Source organism: Pygoscelis adeliae, unplaced genomic scaffold, assembly GCF_000699105.1.
Source record: "Pygoscelis adeliae isolate BGI_AS28 unplaced genomic scaffold, ASM69910v1 Scaffold22, whole genome shotgun sequence".
Lineage (NCBI taxonomy): Eukaryota > Metazoa > Chordata > Aves > Sphenisciformes > Spheniscidae > Pygoscelis > Pygoscelis adeliae.
In genome coordinates, this window is record NW_008824350.1 from 2,484,684 (window position 1) to 2,503,988 (window position 19,305).

At 41.3% G+C, this 19,305-nt stretch overlaps 1 protein-coding gene across 1 annotated transcript in view; it reads left to right on the forward strand.

Annotated features, from left to right (window-relative positions):
* The window catches only part of LOC103912845 (cytosolic phospholipase A2 epsilon-like), a 25,653-nt gene extending 8,119 nt beyond the window's left edge, over nucleotides 1-17,534 (forward strand). Inside the window, exons 3-20 of the mRNA XM_009319252.1 lie at nucleotides 1,632-1,768; nucleotides 2,091-2,222; nucleotides 3,499-3,539; nucleotides 4,475-4,517; nucleotides 5,104-5,167; nucleotides 6,534-6,694; nucleotides 6,890-6,982; nucleotides 7,639-7,676; nucleotides 8,360-8,516; nucleotides 8,988-9,124; nucleotides 9,631-9,853; nucleotides 11,060-11,174; nucleotides 11,816-11,953; nucleotides 12,642-12,749; nucleotides 13,927-14,118; nucleotides 14,588-14,754; nucleotides 16,233-16,416; nucleotides 17,296-17,534. Of these exons, the coding sequence (XP_009317527.1) occupies nucleotides 1,632-1,768; nucleotides 2,091-2,222; nucleotides 3,499-3,539; nucleotides 4,475-4,517; nucleotides 5,104-5,167; nucleotides 6,534-6,694; nucleotides 6,890-6,982; nucleotides 7,639-7,676; nucleotides 8,360-8,516; nucleotides 8,988-9,124; nucleotides 9,631-9,853; nucleotides 11,060-11,174; nucleotides 11,816-11,953; nucleotides 12,642-12,749; nucleotides 13,927-14,118; nucleotides 14,588-14,754; nucleotides 16,233-16,416; nucleotides 17,296-17,534 (2,369 nt within the window). The remainder of the gene's footprint in view (nucleotides 1-1,631; nucleotides 1,769-2,090; nucleotides 2,223-3,498; nucleotides 3,540-4,474; nucleotides 4,518-5,103; nucleotides 5,168-6,533; nucleotides 6,695-6,889; nucleotides 6,983-7,638; nucleotides 7,677-8,359; nucleotides 8,517-8,987; nucleotides 9,125-9,630; nucleotides 9,854-11,059; nucleotides 11,175-11,815; nucleotides 11,954-12,641; nucleotides 12,750-13,926; nucleotides 14,119-14,587; nucleotides 14,755-16,232; nucleotides 16,417-17,295) is intronic.
* The last annotated feature ends 1,771 nt before the right edge of the window (nucleotides 17,535-19,305 follow it).

The window sequence follows — 19,305 nt, forward strand, 5'->3', positions numbered from 1 at the left end:
TGGCATTACAAATAGAGGAAATATAATGGTAATGATGGGATTGGAATTTATGGGCAATACTCCCCCACGCTATCTTTGGCACTTGTGTAGGTTGTCGTCCCTAACTAACAGATCATGTTCTGTGGGGTGATCTTCCCTGACTTTTGAGTGTGGGTCCACAGGAGTGTTAATCTCATGATTCACATCTGACTTTTATTTCCTAATAACGATGACAAAACATATTTGCAGGCAGGTTATTCTGACCTCAGAACAAAAGTTCTTGTTGATGATGTAAGCACTGCAGACTGCTGCTAACTACTGTTTCATACCGAAGCTTTGGCCCTGAACATCCCCCACCTACGATGGAGCTCAGGTGGGAAGCCAAACTTTACAACTGGCCTCTTCAGCTGAGAAAGGAAAATAAAAACACTAAAGCTGCTCTCCCTACATCTGGAAACAGTAAAATTCGTAGGTGAACTTTATGACCTGAACACGCCTCTAACTGAAACAGCAAAGCAATACAATCTTGTGCAAAGAAGCAACGTCAGCTCGCTCTGTGCTGGGAAGCACAGACAAGCTTTCACCTGCACATCAAGTGTTGCAAATACCTTTACTACTCTGACTGAGGCACAGAGATGCAGGTGAAAATAGTGACATTAAGCAATGTTTTTTTATATAGCTTTCCTGAGGCAGAGTTTTTGCCAGTACAGCTGCTGCTTCTCAAAGCAAATGTTATACCATCAAACTGTTCAACATTTCAATGCTTTTCTTATATGTGCTCATTTTAATCCACTTCACAGAGGATTAAATGCAATTCATCTCCACAGACAATTAATTTTTTTTCTTGAAAATTTTTTTGCTTGATTTTTTTTTCTTGAGAAGCTCTGTTGTTGAGCTCTATGGTGTGCATATGTGTTTCCCTTCTTTAACTTTCCAAAAGGGAAGAAAACAGACCAAGATCAGGTCTTTGTGCCTTGGTGGAAAACCTGCCTTCATGCACGGGCATGAACCTTCAGTGCAATGAGCTCCTGCCTCCCCCGCGTTAGCAGCCAGATGTGCTAGAGGAAAGAAAGAATGCTCCAGAAAGTAGACAAGTTGGAACTTACAGCCAGAGCTACCCCAGAAACATTAAGGCATGTTCATGCCTACCCGTGGAAGCCCAGTATGTAGGAGCTGGGCTCTGTCCATCTGGTAGCCCCCATCACAGCTGCTAACGTTATCTGCTTCGTGTTCCCGATAGGCAACTGAACCGTCCACGGTGCCCAGCCCTGTGAGACTGCCGTGTGTGTGCATGGCCCTGTGCATATGAATGGCTCTTCAGCATTAAAATCTTTGAAGTCTGATATAAATAGGCAGTTTGGCTATGTATCTCTGAAAAGGAATGCAATGTAACTGTATATTTTGAATGTTTATTGTTTTTCCAGCAATTAAAAGAAGTAGTTCTCAAGAAGAGGAAACTGCTGGGCTTTCACAAGAGTAAAGCAAGCTGGTTATCTAGCACTGGCTTGATCGTACCTTAGCTAGTATCCTGGCCTGCATTCTGCATATTGTCCTGTGTACGGAGCTTAAAAATTCATGCAGTGCAACACCCTATGGGGTACTAGGTGTGTGTCATTGGTCCATTGCTTTCACGCTTTCCCTTTCTTCAACAGTAACCCAGTCCGACTGCTACGTGAGCCTGAGCCTGCCAACAGCTTCAGTGCAGCATTTCCGCACCAAGACAGTCCAGAACAGCAAGAACCCGACGTGGAACGAAACCTTCCACTTCACAATTCAGAGCCAGGTTAAGGTAGGAACGCGGCTATCCCCAACAGGTATTCTTACCAGATATCAGAACTACCATATAGCCCTTCCACTCTGCGGGTCTTTCTGAATTCTCTTACAAAGTATTCACGCTCTTTTACTGTAGCTATTTAGCTTTCAATGGTTGGATAAGACTGTATCTATCTGCCTGCATAGTCAATAAAGTCTGTAGAGAGCAACTGCAAAATTTCTATTTTTTCATTCTTGAACTTCTTTCCCAAATTCCTTCAGCTAAAATGAAATATCTGTAGCATGTTATGTTTGTTAAACCTTATATATATATATATTTTTTTTTTTTTTAATCCCAGAACATTCTGGAGCTAAAAGTTTGTGATGAGGACAACATAACTCAAGATGACCATCTCCTCACTGTTTTCTTTGATGTCTCCAAAATCCAGCTTGGAGAAAACATTCAGCTATGTTTCCAGCTGAATCCACAGGTATGGATAAAATTCAAGGACAAAGCTAAGGGGATGTGGTCAGGTGAGAATGTGGTTGTCTCAGCTTTCCTCTCCTGTGTCCCATATACAAGCCTTTCTTACTGTCCATTTAGCCACCTGTGTATGTCCATCTGTTTCAGGGGTCGATGCCCAGTGTTGCTTCTGTAATTATGGCAAATTTTGGGTGCTGTTCCTACAGACAGAGTTGGCCAGCGTTATTGGACTTGATTGTCTGGTTGCTGTCCTTGATGTCAAAATATCAAGAGTTTACCCCAATAGTTTTGGGCGTCCCGTTGCAGTTGGAGCTGGTGGTTCTGAGCTGTGCATTATGATCTGCTAATATAAAAGTAGTGATCTGCAGTCATAAACCACAAACCCAATGTGGCATTCAGCTTATTTGGAAAATGAACATAACACTTGCATAGCTGAACTATTTTAAAAAGTGAGTTTTTCATCAGGTCTCAATTTTACATGGTTAAGACAACTTTATACTGAAGTTTTAGGGGCAGTGTTTAGGCCTAGAAGTACTTAGCTTGAGGGAGCACTGATTTGATTTGATACCTGTTTTCGGAAGGCTGGCTCTCCATGCTGTATTTTCCTTAGTGCTCACACTAGGAGGGCAACAAGATAATGAGAGTTGCACCAAAACCTGCAAAGGAGGAAGGAAATCTTAGGGGGAGGCAATTACAAAAGACAAAGATGAAGTCTGAGCACGCAATGAGTCTACTCGTGCAGACTCCACCAAACCAAAGTACACCTTCCAGAACACCCTGGGCTTCATATGCCTGAGGTGTGCCACCATGTTAATGTGCCACAGGCCCATCTGCACAGGCTGTGGGTGAGGGCTGGGAGAGGGGCAGGATGATTTGGATGCACCAGAGAAATCCAGCCTTGCTCATGCTGAGGATCAGTGGGGAGCGTGAGAACTTGTGGGAGGGGAAGGGAAATGGGAATTGCAGGTGGCCTGTGAAACAGTCAGGGTTGAACCTATGACTGCAGAAAGGGGAAGCAACCGCCGAGAGGCTCTGCAGTATGTGTTACATTTGTCCTGCAAGGTCTAAACTAGGAGTCTGCTAAAATAATGGATATAACATTAGGAGCACGTGACACTAGAAGTATAACAGATACAACATGAAGAAAATTAAATCTGTTGTATGTGCAGCAACAAAAGGTGGACACTGGCTTATAGAGACACCTGAAGAGCACAGATTCCTGCAGGGTATCTCTCTTCACAGGAAGACCAACCTGCAGTGACTGTCTTCATTTTCTTTTGCAGGGAAAAGAGGAGCTGGAGGTTGAATTCACAATGGAGAGCAGGTGCGTAAGGTCAAATAGGCAATCAACAGAAATGTAAGCCAGAGACAAAATGTTACTGACACAAAACATCAGTTTACACCTGCAGCCCCCTAACACTGTCACTGTCTGAATAAAGTAGAGGGGAACTTTGGGTGTTCAGGAAAGGCTTGTGCAGGGCATTTAACAGAGAAGGGGTGCATGAGAGTACATGATGTGCGTACATCTACACCGGGCATCCAGACACATGGAGAAGAAAGCACAGATGCTGATGGGAGCATAGAGATGTCCCTGATGGCTGCTGCTCACTAGGCTGCAAGGGGCATTCTGCACAGGTGGAAGTTTTAAGTTTCAAACCCCTCTTGCTCCTTACTGTGGGAGTCCAGAGGTTTGTTTTTTTGTAAGAACGTGGGAGAATGATACTTGGAATTTTAGTTGTGGGAATAGATTAAAAAAGTTTTTTTACTGTGTTTCTATGCTGCCTGTACAGTTAATGGAGAGAATTGGCATGTAAATCAGTCCTAGTGCTGCTGTTGATTTTTAAGGTAAATGGTAATATTTTTTCCTTTTTTGTTATGGCATGTTGGATGAATTCACCAGCTATTCAGCTTTGATCCCCCAGGTTTGAACTGAGCAATATGGGGCAATAGTGTAATTATGCCATCCCTGTGCAAATTTGCTTCAGTGTGTCAGAAAACGGTCCTGTCTGATACAGTGAGGAGCTCCTCCGTTCAGCAGATCTCCATAAATAAAGTTCAGACTCAAGCCTATGAGAGGCAAATTGGATTGAATGTCCAGCTAGAATTTCTGATGCTGTTTGCCCATGCTGTCTGTCCAAAGGTGGACTTTTAAAGATAAAGATAATGAAATAATGATTAAAGAGAGTTAAAAAAAAAAAAAAACAACAGAAAAAAGAGAGTGCTGGTTTTGAATTGATTGTTTTCCATTTTGTCTTTTAGTCCGGATCCTCCTGAAAACATTGTTACTAATGGAGTTTTAGTGGTAATTTTTATTTCATAATCCTTTCCCTGCCATATAGCAATGCTTATTGCAAAGCTAGTATCAAAGGTACTGGGCAGTTGCTCCATATGGTGGCATGAAGGCATTGGCCAAGAGGCAGGCTAAAGCTGGTGCCGGCGTTGGCTTTCCCATGCCATCTCCACTAGTGACTCACGCTGGGAGTGGCTGCAGCTGCGAAAGCTGTGAGATGCCGCCAGCGCTCCCCTCTGCCTAAACAGAGCTGGGCTCAGGCAGACGACATCCCTCCGTCTGCCCGGGGAGAGCCGGGCTGAGCATCCTGCCCTGAACCCCTTCCCCTGTGGCTGGTCCTCCCCCATGCCCTTGCGGAACTACTTCTCCAGGCAGGAGCGAGCAGATCCCTTTTCTTTCCTCATCTCTACACGATCTGTTATTTCCCACGTGGAAATCCAATGCCACCTCCCTAGACCTGGTAGGGGAGTCATAGGCTGGCACCATCTCTCTGCTGAGGCGCGTGCCCCAACCCCCTGTCCCCGCATGTGCCTGAGGGACTGGCCAAGGCAGAGCTCTGCTGACAGCAAACACCTTTTTACCTGATTGTCTTTTACAGTCCCGTGAGGTTTCGTGTTTGGAGGTGCAGGTGAATGACGGGAGGCTGAGGAAGAACAGTACGGGTGAGCATTTTGCTGACTTATGGAGCAAATCTGGATGCTACTTTATGGCAAAAGTGCTCAGTGTTTTATGCTTGAATGCCCTGGTTTAAAGTTATTTAAGATGCAAGACAAAATCCCACGGATGTCAGTGGCCTCTGGAGGGGGCTGTAGTTGGTCAAAAATATACAAATTATTAGAGAATGTGGTGTGATGAGCATGTGGTCTGGTTTCCCCACAAAATAATTTCCTCCCTAATAACAACTTGTCAGATGCTTGTAACTTTCCAAAATATTTGTGCAGGGAATTGAAATTTTCTGAGTCTTAAACTGGAGCAAATTCCTGTTGTTTCTGGATTCAGAGATAAAGAAAATGAGCAGGATAAGGACTGGGCCTCTTTTATCAATTTAACTTCTTAAAATTTCTTTAGGAGTAACAATATGCCACTAGGTGAATAAAAATATGCCACTAGGTGAAAGACATTTGTTGCACCTTTTAAGCAGTACATCACTACCGTGTCGAGTCCATGCTTGTGGACCTGTGAATCTCCTACGCGATTTTTAAAACACCACACTCTCCTGATGGCCTCAATCCAGCAAACTGCTTTAGCACGTGGATGATCCAGTTGAACTCAGTTGTCACAATGAAGAAGTTTGCTAGATGGGGCTGAAAATAATTCTTTTGAAGGCTGACTATATACCTTGAGTATTTGGATTTACAGAGTGTATTTCGCCTTGAACCTGCATTGATACCATTCTATATAAAGACCATTTTTCAATTACTTGAAAAGACGTATCTGGGGCTTATTATATGAAGGCCAGAAAACACCAGACATTATTTTTGTAAGTGTTAGAAATTATTTCAAAAGAAGTACTACAGGTTGAAGTAAAAGGAAATATGATAGAGGGACTGAGATTTTACCAGTTGCAAAGAGAACTGTGCTCTGCTACAAAAAAAAAAAAAAAACAGTCTTTCTCCCAAAAGTCTGAAATTTTCAAAATACCTTATTATTATACCAGAATAATATTTTAGTGCCACATACTGTCTTATTGCTGAGGTACTTTGAAAATTTCAGACTTTCAGGAGAGAGTGCTTTTTTCCCCCAAACTCTTATCAGCTGTGAATCATTATCTAATGAATAGAGCGGTAGTCTCAGCAATAACAGTATATATGGAAGTGCAGTGGTACTATAGCAACAGTTACTATATAGCACGTTCTGGACACGAGCTCTAAATCCAAAACCCAAAGGCTCAGATAAGTGAGTCTATTTATCTTACAATTTGGGTATAAAAATGAACACATTACTTAAGAAAAACATATATTACATTACTGTGCAAAGAAACAAACCACATTTTTTTAAGAACTTAAGTTTGAGATGTCTTTGCTTCAGAGAGAAAGTTTGCATTAACTGTGGACGGGTCGTACGAAGGAACCCAGACCCACACGCTGAGCTCCTGCCTCTGCCCGACCTCCCCGGCCAGGTTCCACTACATCAAATATAATCAGTCGGCACTCACTGTGGCTCTACCGCGGCGGAGGCGGCTCAGCAGGGTACGTGATTGCTATTAATGCATAGCTGGATCTTTGCTGTGTATTTCTTTGGGGACCTCTAAGACCTGAGTGTGTGTGCAGGTCTGTGTATGCAGGGAATTGGTAAGTGCATGTATGTAAGTGAGGCGGGGAAACTGCTTTTACCCTTTTTTTATAATAGTTAACTAGCATTATTTTTTTTACTCTTTTTTCCAGTCTCTATCAAGTCAAAATGAAAGGGATATGAACGAGTCTGTGACTCTAGCTCTGAACTCGCTTCCTATACAAGAGAAAATAACAATAGCAGAGGTGAGAACAAGTCTTTCTTAATAAAAAACAGCCCAACACACATTCAGTTTGGTGGGTGATGAGTCTTACAGTTCAGTGATTCAGTTCCTGTCAGACACGATGCGTGCTACAGCGTAAGGTGTGAATTACAGTCGCTCTGCAACTATGCAATATTTATTTTTTTTCTTTTGTTCTGCATGTGGTTCCAGGCATGCCGTTCAACCCTGTTCTGAGTTTAAACTAATTTCCTCAGGACATATCTAATATGGTCATCACCATAGTATGCAAGCTAACAGTAATGGATATGACAATTAAGACATATTTGCAAAGGGAAAGCCTGAAGCAGAAGATAAAACAGAGAACATCTGTATGCCTGTGGTTCAGATGCCCAGCTTTCAATGACCTTCCCAGAAAATGAAGGTTAAACTAGGTGTTCAGCTATGAAAAGCAGAGGGGCCCTAAGCACACCTGGCTTGGGTGAATGGCCCACTTCTATTCAACCCAGACTGTACTGGAGCTCGTTATATCTCTCACAACCCAGACCATTTTTGGCCAGATTCTGCAGCTGCATTGCTGACTGCAAAGATAGTGAAACTCAGCCCGTAGATGGAGTGGGGGAGGAAGGCGCAGGATTAATGACCTGAGCATGCTTACACTGTTTGTATTGCGATTTTCAGGACAGGACAATTGACTTGTACACAAAGGCAAATGAATGGTAAGTGAGTCTCCAGCAAGACCTGATCCTGTAACTGGGAGACATTTGCACCTATGCAAAGCTCATTTGAAATCAGCAGGGGTCCATGCAGGCTCAGTTGTAAGCATAGATGTGTTCATCTTTGGGTTGCAGGCTTTTGTTTGTCAGGTTCTCCTTTTTCAGTGATGGAGAATTTAATCATGGGTCCCCTTTCCTCTAAGTTTTCAAGCTGTTAGTGCAGCTCAGTAAGTAGATCCCGATTTCTGTGCACTATTATGCCCACAGATGGAGAAAGCAGCTCCACAAAGAAAAAATATTTCTGTATTATACAAACAATATAACACCAAGGCATGGTAGCTGTTTCCCTAATCAACTGCAGTGCCTGTTGACAGCAGTTATCTAGTTACAGGCACATATGGCAGGCACTACTGAAACTTGAAAAATGAATTATATGAGCAAATAAAACCAGAAGTTTGTTGTACGAACCTTTTTACCATACCAGGACAGTATGTCATGTTCTGCTCTGCCTTCCCATTTGCATTCTTGTTAGCAGCTACAGGAATTAGCAGAAGCCTGTCTGTGGTGTTGCTCTTTCTCATTTATTACATTACACTGTCCACAAACTGGTCTGTAAACACACACAAGCACAGCTGGAGTTGACCACGGCGAATTATAATATAATAATATTTGTGCCCTGGTCTCAGGACTCAGGGTCTGTGTTTCAGGCCAAGAAACCTAGACGCCCGCCTGGGGTTTGACCTGTGCACCGACGAACAGGATTTCCTGCAAAACCGGAGGAAGGTGGTTGCTGCTGCGCTGAAGGATGTTCTTCATCTGGAGGAAGATCTGCAAGAGCATGAGGTAACCAGGAAAGGCACTGCTGGGGGATTTTTCTCTCTCCTTTCCCTCAAGCCTGGATATGAGGAGTGACTTCTTGCCTCCATCTGGATGAGGAGCATCTCTGTCAGCAGCTTCTCCTCCAGGGTGCTGTTTGCAGGTGATCTCAGCTGGAGAGCTCAACAGCCTGTCTGGATGAGAAAAGTCTCTATTTCCACTTGGCTTTCAAGTGAATCATTTGGATGAGCTTCAAACCAAGGAATTTGGTCCGTGTTTCTTAAAAATGAAGTGCCAAAATCTTTTAGTATACCCCACAGGGATATCCAGCAACTTGTTTTATTTCTAAGTCATAGACCAATGTTGCTTTATCTCTAATCCATGTGTTTATTTTACTATTGTCTGGATGCTGCTTTTGCATGTCTGTCTTCTTTTGACATGATGTGCCTTGATGCCACTTTTCCACCTATGCTTTCTGCCCTTTTTTGCATTGAACAGGTGCCTATAGTGGCTGTGACCACAGCAGGATGTGGGATAAGAGCACTCACTGCCATGTATGGCAGCATTTTGGGTCTTCAAAAGTTGCGTGTTCTGGACTGCGTTTCATACATCAGTGGCTCGTCTGGCACAACGTGGTGAGGAGTCATTTTGATACTGTTGTTTGGATCTTGTTGCGTCAAGCAAAACCCATGCTTTGTCTAGGGTTTTAGATCTCGGTGAGGGTTAAAAGGGTCTGTTGAGTTACTGCTTCCATCTTTGGTCTATGAATGCCAGGGTGACCCATGAAAGGCCTATTGTGCATCATACATTAAGTGTCACTGAAGTAACTTATCCCTAACCAAATGAGGAGACTACTGGAAGTGCAAACATCCTTAATCCTATGCAAAATGATCCTTTATGGTTATTTAGTGTTGGACAGAAACAGCATAGACAGCTGGTGTAGCTGCTTGTGTTGGACCCAGATCAAGTGATTTTTGACTGATTGCCTTTAGACTTGCATTTCTGCTCAAAGTAAGCTCAAAGAGGAGAGTAACCTAAAGATAAAACAATAAGTGCCCAAAGCTCTGCAAAGTATATCCTCTGAGTTTCAAAAGCATCTTCTTAATTTCTTTCCACTTTCCATCATGTTTCCTGCCTGCAGGACTATGACAAAACTGTATGAAGATGCTGATTGGTCACGTAAGGATCTTGGAGAAGTAATTATCGAAGCTCGGAAGCAAGCAGCCAAGTGCAAGATGGGGGCTTTCTGCTTGAGAAGTCTGAGGAATTATTACAGAGAGCTGAGCCAAAGGACCCAAGCAGGACATAAGACATCTTTTATTGATCTGTGGGGGCTCATGATTGAATCCATGCTAAATGATGGGGTAATGTCTATACATCTTTCTTCTCATGAAGTTGGTGACTTGATCTTTATGACCATTATGAGAAATTAAAACCCTAGGAATAGACACCTGGCCAATAACAATGTACTTGGTATGTAGGTAGAACACCACTTATTTACATTAATATCTTGGAGACATAGCTTATGTCTACGCTGGAGCCTACAGTGTGATTGAATGTAACATAGAAATGCTCAGACTAGCCCTAAAGTAACCAGCAAGCTAATTAACATTGTAGCTGTCCAAGAAATTTTTGAGATTCTCGGGTGTTATTTATGGCCCCATGCTTTTATGTCTCCACTGCTGCAATATTTACACAAGCTGCAGTCATACCTTGAATGTACTGCAGATGTACCTCATATGAAGTTGCTGCACTTTGTGGTTTAGTGATGAGAAAGTATATAGATGCAGAGCTCCTGAGACATCCTAGCTACAGAAACTGTGATTTTGCAGGTGCCTTTCAGCTAGTTTGGATTTGATCTCTTAGGACCTCCTGTTCCTAATTTTGTTGTAATGACAGAAGCAAAACTTTCCATATAAACTAGCAGACTGATGATAGCTGGAGAAAAAGCTAGTTTATTTTAAAACCCTGTAAACATGGTTTATATTTTGTCTAGGTAAAACAGATAAAATGAGATACTTTCATTTCTTATCATATTTCACATTGTATTTCTGGCCTCAGTGCTACATAACAAAATTTGCTAGCATTTAATTTGGCTGAAGTACACTCAAAATCTCCATTTCATGTATAAGATAAGTTGTTAATATTGGACAGCTCAAGGATTTTTCCTCTGTGGATGTTAACTTTCAATACGGTTTTCAAATAAAATCTTGACTAGAAGGGTCATTAACATGCTGCCTTGAAGAACTTATATGTTTAACAGATGAAATATGTGATAACAGTTGAATTACCCAGATCTGCCCTATTTTTTCACTTACATTTAGCAATGCAAAGGTAGAATAGCATGTGAAGCAACTCATTACTGTTGTTGTATACTGAATGTAGAACATGGCTGGTTATCTTAACAAAAATTATTCCTGTTCCCATAATTTTCTTGCCCTCTGTTATTCAAGCACATGAAAGTAAATTTAGGAGGAAATTCATGAAAATGGTATCCCATATTCAGACTTTATAAGCTGATGTCTTTAAGGAACTGATTATCAGCTAACCATTTTTTTTTCCAAATCCAGAAATGCCACCACAGACTCTCTGATCAACGTCGGGCAGTGAATCAGGGTCAGAACCCGCTGCCCATCTACCTTGCCCTCAATGTCAAGGACAAAATTGCCACCAAAGATTTTAGAGGTAATGTTTCAATCCTGGAAAAAAGACCTATGTTTTTATCTTGAGAGATACACTGTGGGGATACTGTAAATAATGATGAATTGTTTTAAATTCTCACTCCAAGCCAGGAGAAGTCCTGTTCAGAGATAGAAAGAGTAACTGGGCAGCCGCAGGATAGACAGCAGTAGTTTAGTATTTTGTAAGATCTCCTGTCATGTAAGTGTGCATATTCAGACATTAACTTCAGATTAATAACACAACACAGATCTGTGACCATGTCTCAGAAACGCTATGAATTCTTAAAGGAAGTAATTCACAGGAGCTTTAAGTCCACTTAATGTATGTTTTTCATGGTTGGCTAAAGGCAATAAAAGCAACAGATTTCAATCAGTGTTCTAGTCCACCTTCCATGAGAAAACTTCCCACTTCCTAGATAAAAAGAAAGAAGAACTTAAATTTTTGCTTAGCCTTGAAATTGCTCTTTCACAAACCTGTAGACAGTGTGATAGCTGGTTCAGCGGCAGCTGTCAGCAGGGTTTGCTCAGGGCACGTGCTAAGCCAGCTTGCCTGCAAGGGCTGATGTCTGAAAGGTTTGTTACCTTGTTTGGTAACTTGACTGTTTTTAGTAGTGGAGCTAACATTGTTGGTGCATGTGTTGGCAGAGTGGGTGGAGTTCACACCCTACGAGGTGGGCTTCCTGAAGTACGGCGCCTTCATTCGCGCAGAGGATTTTGGCAGCGAGTTCTTCATGGGTCGCCTGATGAAGAAGCTCCCTGAGTCCCGGATCTGCTTCATGCAAGGTGACTCACCGGCCTGGGGAAGTGACAAGATTTTGATACAAACACTAATGATTCTAGAAGTTAGTCCCCAGAAACCTGTTGTTCTGCCTGTGGCAGCAGAGGTAGTCAGTCAGTCAGCTGAAATTCAGCATGTCTCCTGAGACTCACTCAACTGCCCTTGCTAGCAAAGGTGGTTTTATCATTTGGACTAAGATAAAATGAAACTAAAATGACAAATAAATTGTTATGTACCTTTGTGAGTGCTTTTGAATCATCACCATTTCTTGTAGCTTGCAAAACATTTTGAAAGTTGGAAATCTATGAGACTTTGTGGAAGCTGAAGGAAATGTTGAGAAGAAATAAATAGGGCAAGAAGGAGGGGAATCAGGGAAGGAGCTGGCTGAAAATATTTCTTTATCAGAGGAAAAAGGAAATTAAAATAGGAAAATGACAATGTAAAATTTCACAGGGAAAAAAAAAAGTTCCAGGTAAAACATGGCAGAAGGGAAAATACTTTGAAATTTCTTCCAAAATAAGTTTGCCTTCTGAGTCAACTTTACCACTGAAATAGATGTCTGGACTTATGCAAAAATTGGATAGAAATACGAAAAAGTTGGAGAAGAGATGTGGAAGGAGCAGAAGGCAGTTTTTTAAAGAACTTCCTTGTGTTTACCTCAGCACTGCTTATTATACGTCTCCCACTTCCTAGGAATGTGGAGCAGTATCTTCTCCAAAAACCTCTTGGATGCCTGGCATGCAGCTGACAATTCAGAGGACTTCTGGCACAGGTGGACCCAAGACAAAGTGGCTGAAATAGGTAAATCTCAAGTGCCTTTTGACTTATGGCCTCCCTCCCCCAGGACCCTCTGATAGGGTAACTGTGCTCACATTTTTCATTTTTTGAGTTTTTCTGTCATCCAGGTGCTCTCAGCCTCAGGTATTGGAGGCACTGGGAAAATCAAGTGATTTGATTTTACTGAATAGCCAATGCTTTGCTTAAATAGTGAGATTGCTATTAGAAGGAAAGGCACCATCAGACAGACCTTGATGGAAAGGAGGTAGGGATAGATACATAAGGCGGTCCCTAAAGTGTTGTGTTTAAAAGGCTTGGAAAGAAGAACTTCTGTCAAAGCCACATGTCAACTATTTGTTAGCCAGAGAGAAGCTTGAGTATTTCCTTTCCAATGTCTATTCACTCTGCATAGCGCATCCCTCCCTCAAAATCTGACTTAACTGAAAGATTTAGTAGAGGCCAAAGGAAGTCAATGGAGTGGAGCTCTTTTACACCAGCTGAGAGAGGCAGCTCCGTACTGAAAGACCATTCCTTGAAAATACTCATGAGCATCTTCATGTTAAAATTCAAGCAAAGCCAGTGATTTCATAGTGAACAGACTTTGGTCACATTTCTGTGGACTATGTTTTTGGGGAAAAAAACCCAAACTCTTATGTTTGGATTTATAGAAATAATTTGCAAGTTTGTGTTGAATTCAGCTGGCCACACCTGAACCAAATTGAACAAACAGTTGTTTTAAAAGTAAAAATATTTAGTTTAAAAAAAAAGTTCAATTTTTTCTATTCTTTCCAAATAAGCTTTGAATTTCATATTTAACGTATTTAACATATTAACATGGAATATAAAAGCAGTAATCTCCTCAAATGTATAAATAACATTATTTTTCCTGTTTTTTTGTTTGCCTGGAAGAGTGAATTACTTTGATGTGTACTGCAACCATGTTTTTTATGAGAAAAAACGCTCCTTTAGTCAGACATAGCCAATTGGAGTTTAGAAAACAAACGTAAGTTTATATTTTTGTCAAGAAATTAACCAGAACTCACAGCAGGCCATAGGGAAAAATAATGCAATGCTGAGAGCTGTGAACACATGATTACTATTGGTACAGAAGAGTCACTGACCCTTTCTCCTCTTTGCGCCTAGCCTCCTCTTAATTGTGGTTATAATTCAATTGCATGCCATTTATGCCATGTATCTCTAGAGGAACAACCAGACTTGCCCGAGAAGCCATACGAGATGGCTACATGCATGTTCACTCCTACGAGCGGCCTCTCCACGGCTCTCCGGGATATCCTGACGGACCGCCCTGCCGTCTCCAAGTACCACAACTTCCTGAGGGGCTTCCAGATGCACAACGAGTACATCCAGCAGGAGCATTTCACAAAATGGAAAGGTGTGGACAGCACTACTGCCCACATGCCTCAGGGGTCAGCAGGGCAGGCACAGGGGCTGGGATTTAGCGAGCGGCGTTTGTACGTCCTGAAGAGAACTGAGTGGGTTTTGTGGTTAGTTGTTAGTGCTTGCTTGAGAGGAGGGAGAACAAAGTAACTCCTCACATCTTTTGCTTCCAGTAACACAGTTTTTGGGTCGTTCAGTACCGAAAGTCCTCGCTGGGATGAAAATTGCAGGGGTGGGGCTGTGCACATATGGAACACCTGCCTAGGTTTTGGTGCAGTTCATGGGTTTGGAAACACCAACAAAACATGAATGGAGAGGTTGAAGGGAGCTTTAGGATTGCTGCAAGCTATCCTAAAGCAAAGGGAAAATCCTGGATGGGAGGGAAGCTCACCTTCCTTTTGCTTTCTAACTTGACAGATGTCTTTCTGCAGTTTGCTAATAGCTCTGAATATTTTACTTTTTAGACACTTTGCTAGACACCTCTCCTAATGACCTCAGAGGCAAATCAGAGCACCTGGAGTTGGTGGATGCAGCTTTCTTCTTTGAAACCAGCTGCCCACCCCTTATGAGACCAGAGCGGAAAGTGGATGTCATCATACACTTAAATTACACCGGTGGATCACAGACCTTGGTGAGAAGTCTCAAAACTGTCTTTGTTTAGTAACGGCTTTTCTTTTGCTTTCCACAACTTTCAGGCAGGTGTTTGTAAAATGTGGAACTTAGTGGAATTTATTAACATGGTTACTAAATTTCCAAATCTTTGCAGAAGAATGAAAATTCCCAGAGGGGAAAATGTCTCTATTTTTCTCAAACTACTTTTGAAATACCCCCAAGTGCTTCACCAATGAAATAGAGTGGCACAGTGAAGTTATGATGGCTGAGCTGCAACTTCTATTACAATTATATGTAAGATTTAATAGCACAAATATAGCTGGGAAAACTGTCTGTGATTCAGGTGCTGAATTTAATCTGCATTTTCCTTAAACATATAAGACTTTATTTGTCTTTTTATTTTAATATGTGATTTTCTAGCTGTCTGAGAACAACCTAGTGAGTGAAGAATTTCTTCATCTTTATTTTTATCTCTTTTAATAAATACAATTTTTCTCCTTAAACAGTGGGCTTGAAGCAAGATATTAAACACATTTACTGTGTTTGCAGAAATCTGATTTGGTTAAAATGGTTATATAGATTTTGAAAGTGGTATTCACCACCTAAAAAGACAGATTTAGACTTTCAAATATAGACTTGTAATTGTAAACCTCTCTCGGAAGGGCACCATAGAAAACACAAAGTTCACTGGTCAAGGTTCTGTCATTTTTTCAAGTGGATGATACTTTATTGCTGCTCTTACACTGTGATGCCACATGAAAAATATTTGTCTCTGTACTGCGGCTGAAAAAAAGCATATGTAATAACTTGCACTACATTTCTTTCTTGTACTCTGAAGTCTTTTGGAAGTTTTTAATTCAAACCAACTGAGGTGGTACTTCAGTGTTTTGTTAGATAATTTAACAAAGTCGGTCATCACAAATGAGCTTTCTGATGAATGCTTTTAGTGCTATATTTTGAGGTCTAAAATATGTTAGCTTGAAATCTCATATTATTTCTAAAATTCAAAGTTATAGAAATAGGTAAGTTTGTCTCAAAACCCTGCTAAAGTCTATTGAGGTCAACTCACAAGTTATACTACTATATAAACAGATAAAGTAACTGTGTATCTTACTGTCTTGGACCGCAAATTTAGTTTTGTTTAGATCTACATTTTTCTGACTTACTTCTCCTTTAATTAATGATGCTCTATAACATGCTTTGCATTAATCTGTTCTGTTCCTAAATCATATTCCCATTTTAGAGACGTGCCTTGGTACATATTTAAACCCTCTTTACCATCTTGATATTAGGTGTTTTCCTGCAAGACTATTTACAAATAGCTCCTCAGGCAAGAAAAAAACAGTCCCTGGGGCTTCAGGTGCTCGCATTATTGCCGGCTGTCCAGCACTATCAGTCTATTTTGTGCAACTTGGCATGAATTACAGGGCTGCAGCAGCAGCCTGATCTTGGGTATCTTTTTCATTCCTTACGCTGCTGCTGTTGGGCCATGACCAGCCCCTGGAGCAGGCTTGCAGATATTTCTCGGAGCAAGGAATTCCGTTTCCCAGCATTGGGCTGAAGGATGATGAGAAGAACCTGAAAGAGTGCTACATGTTCGACGGTGCAGACACCCCAGGAGCTCCGCTGCTGCTTTATTTTCCATTAGTGAATGACACCTTCCAAAGATATGTAGCACCTGGTAAGTTAACAGTACCCAGCTAATTTTATTGACCCAATGAACTTTCTCACTCCCTGCGTGTTTTTTCCCCATCCCAATACAAAAATCCTTTGTTTGTTTGCTTGTTCCTACTAGCAAATACATTGCAAAATGGGATGACACAAGCTGTAAAATCAGGTGAAATCTTGTACATAATTTTAGTTTGAGTCTTGGTGCAATTCAGTGAAAGAAGAAACGTGTTCCTTAAGTAGAGGAATGGGAACTAATTTCTTCTTGTGATCTCCAAAAGTAAAATTTAGCGTGTAGAACAAAGTGTATTTTTCAGATTATGTATTTTTATGACAGCCAGATCTAGGGGAGAATTACCTGTACAGTATAGAATGGTTCTATGGAGGGCCACTGTGCTTTCTTTTTGGGCTGTTTAATGTGTTGGTTGTATATGCTGGAAAATCAAAGCAATAACACATAAACTAATACAGTCACTGTGTCCTTTTGGGCTAGTGTTTGAGATGCAGTCTTTGTTTTTATGATGATTTCCAAGGCTACTAATATTCTGCTTCCTCCTGTCCTATATATCTCTTGATTCCTTTTACCTTTAGTATGTATTGTACTCAAGAACCTGCAGGGTAAAACTTGAGCACCTGTGACCACATAAAATGGCGTGCAATGAGCTGGCCAGTAGAAGGTGCTGGTTGCAATGGAATGATGTTTAGTGACACTATTAATTTTTTTTAATTCCAATAGGCTTTGTTCAGAAGTAGATTTTTCAGAGCTCATAGCACTGCACTTGTCTTCATAGCAATTGCATCTGTGATCTCTCTAAATTATTCTTGACATAGTCTATCAGAGTACTGTAATTCCCTGAGACTATACAAACATCTTCCTTTTTTCCCTTGACAGGCATGTCACGTAGTGCTGCCGAAATGGAACAGGGCAAGGTTGATATCTCCAGTTTCTGCTCTCCATACTCAACGAGGGAGGTCTCGCTGAAAGCAGAAGATTTCAACAAGCTCCTGAAGCTGACTAATTACAACATAATGAACAACGAGAACATGATTCTTCAGGCCTTGCGCATGACTGTGGCACGGAAGAAACAAGCCCCGAGCCAGCCAGTATCACAAGCACAGTCCCCTGCTTGAACAGCATTTCCCTCTCCCTTACTAAGTACTTACCATGACAGCACATATGTGATAGCTACTTCACTGTTCTTGGCAGGTGCCATCTCTTTCTAACTAAGTAACCTTCTCAAAAAAACCCCACCTTGAAATATTTGTTTCAAAGCCACATGGTTCAGTTTACTAAGCAGTAGTTGCTTTTTGATCCAGAGTCATGACATCAAACACAGCAGTCTCTGTTGTTAACACCATCTCACTGTGATGCTCAAAAGGTGAAGATTCAGCTGTGTGACAGAGAAATAGTTTTAGTTCTCTGTCTCTGCAGTCTCTTACCGTCTTGGTGGCTAGTTGCTACTATTTTTTCACCTACAAAATATTCTGGCATTTTCTGGTGACCATTGGTAGCAAATCCATAAAGCTCTCTTCAGACACAGAAGGTGGTGACCATGCAGTATCAATTTTAATCCCTTTACTTGGTTTTAATAACTTGAATTAAATGGTGTTCTACCTTTTAAGAGTTTTGTTTCCTAGGTGCTTTTTTGTCATGAACTGTTGTGAAATATATGTATCTTATGAAGGGTATTTGTTTTTTCAAACTTGTGTTGGATAACGGATGTATGGATGGGTGGCCTTTTAGGTCTTTGATGGCATCTATTCTTATCAATTAAATCAAACTTATGAATTTGTTTTGAAGGATCATTGCCATTTCCTCTCACAATCAACTGTGATCACATGCGTGTGCTGCAGTTGTCTCTCTAAAATGCAATTTTGCTTCAGCATCATCTGGAGCTTGTTCAATGTAGTGAATTGAAACATTACTTAAACAGATAGCATGTGAGGGTGATTGTAGGATGTATGGTAATTGCACACACAGAATCACACTGGAGAAATGGAGTAAGACACCAATATTCTGTTCACTGCATCACAGTTGTTAAACAACCATAAAATGTAAAATACAGCTGCTAGGTATGCTAGTACAAATTAAGATGATATGATTGCCACAGTCTAACTAGTTATTTGACAAGTACATTGAAGTGCAGTGGCTGAGGGGAAAAAGCTGATTTATACACACATAGCACAAAACCATAACAGCTCTCAACACCAGTGCAGTTGCCAAAGAGCGGAAGAAGAACTGCCCATCCTGGGAATGTACTAAATGATATGTGCACACATCTGATAAAGGACCTGATGAGCAATCTATTAACAAAAAGCAGCACTCCTCTTCAAGCTGTACAGGAGAATGGTTTGTAACGCAGGAAAAAGGTGTGTGTCATTCCCAACAAGCAAAAGTCTTGTGCACCAAAGCATGGATGTTGATCAACCATCATTGCATACCTGAAGTGGATATATAGCAGAAAAAATATCTTGCATTTCTTCCTCTTCAGCTAATGAGACATTGCATAAGTAAATCCTCTGCCCCTTTGGATGGATGTTATGAAAAAATATTAACTATTTGGATTAAAAAAAAAAAAAAAGGAAAAGTCCAGATGTTTTGAGGAGAAGGGAATCTACTCAAACACACTAAAGGCCAAGAAAGGTCCAGCAGAGAGACATGTAGCTTCTGCTCCTAGTGTGAGTTCTTCCTCAGAGGCGAGTTACTGGAGAAAGACAGGTGCTCTTTTCTAGAACTGGAGCTGGTTAAGAAGTTGGTTTATGCTGTCTTTTTGGTCATAGTCCCACAGAAGCATTTTGAAAGAAAGGCAGGTGCTGGCAGCTGGGAGTTTGTCAAAGGCCAGCCAGGATGAGACTTACAGGAGTCCCTCACCTCATTGTGTAGCCTGGCCTAAAAGAAGTA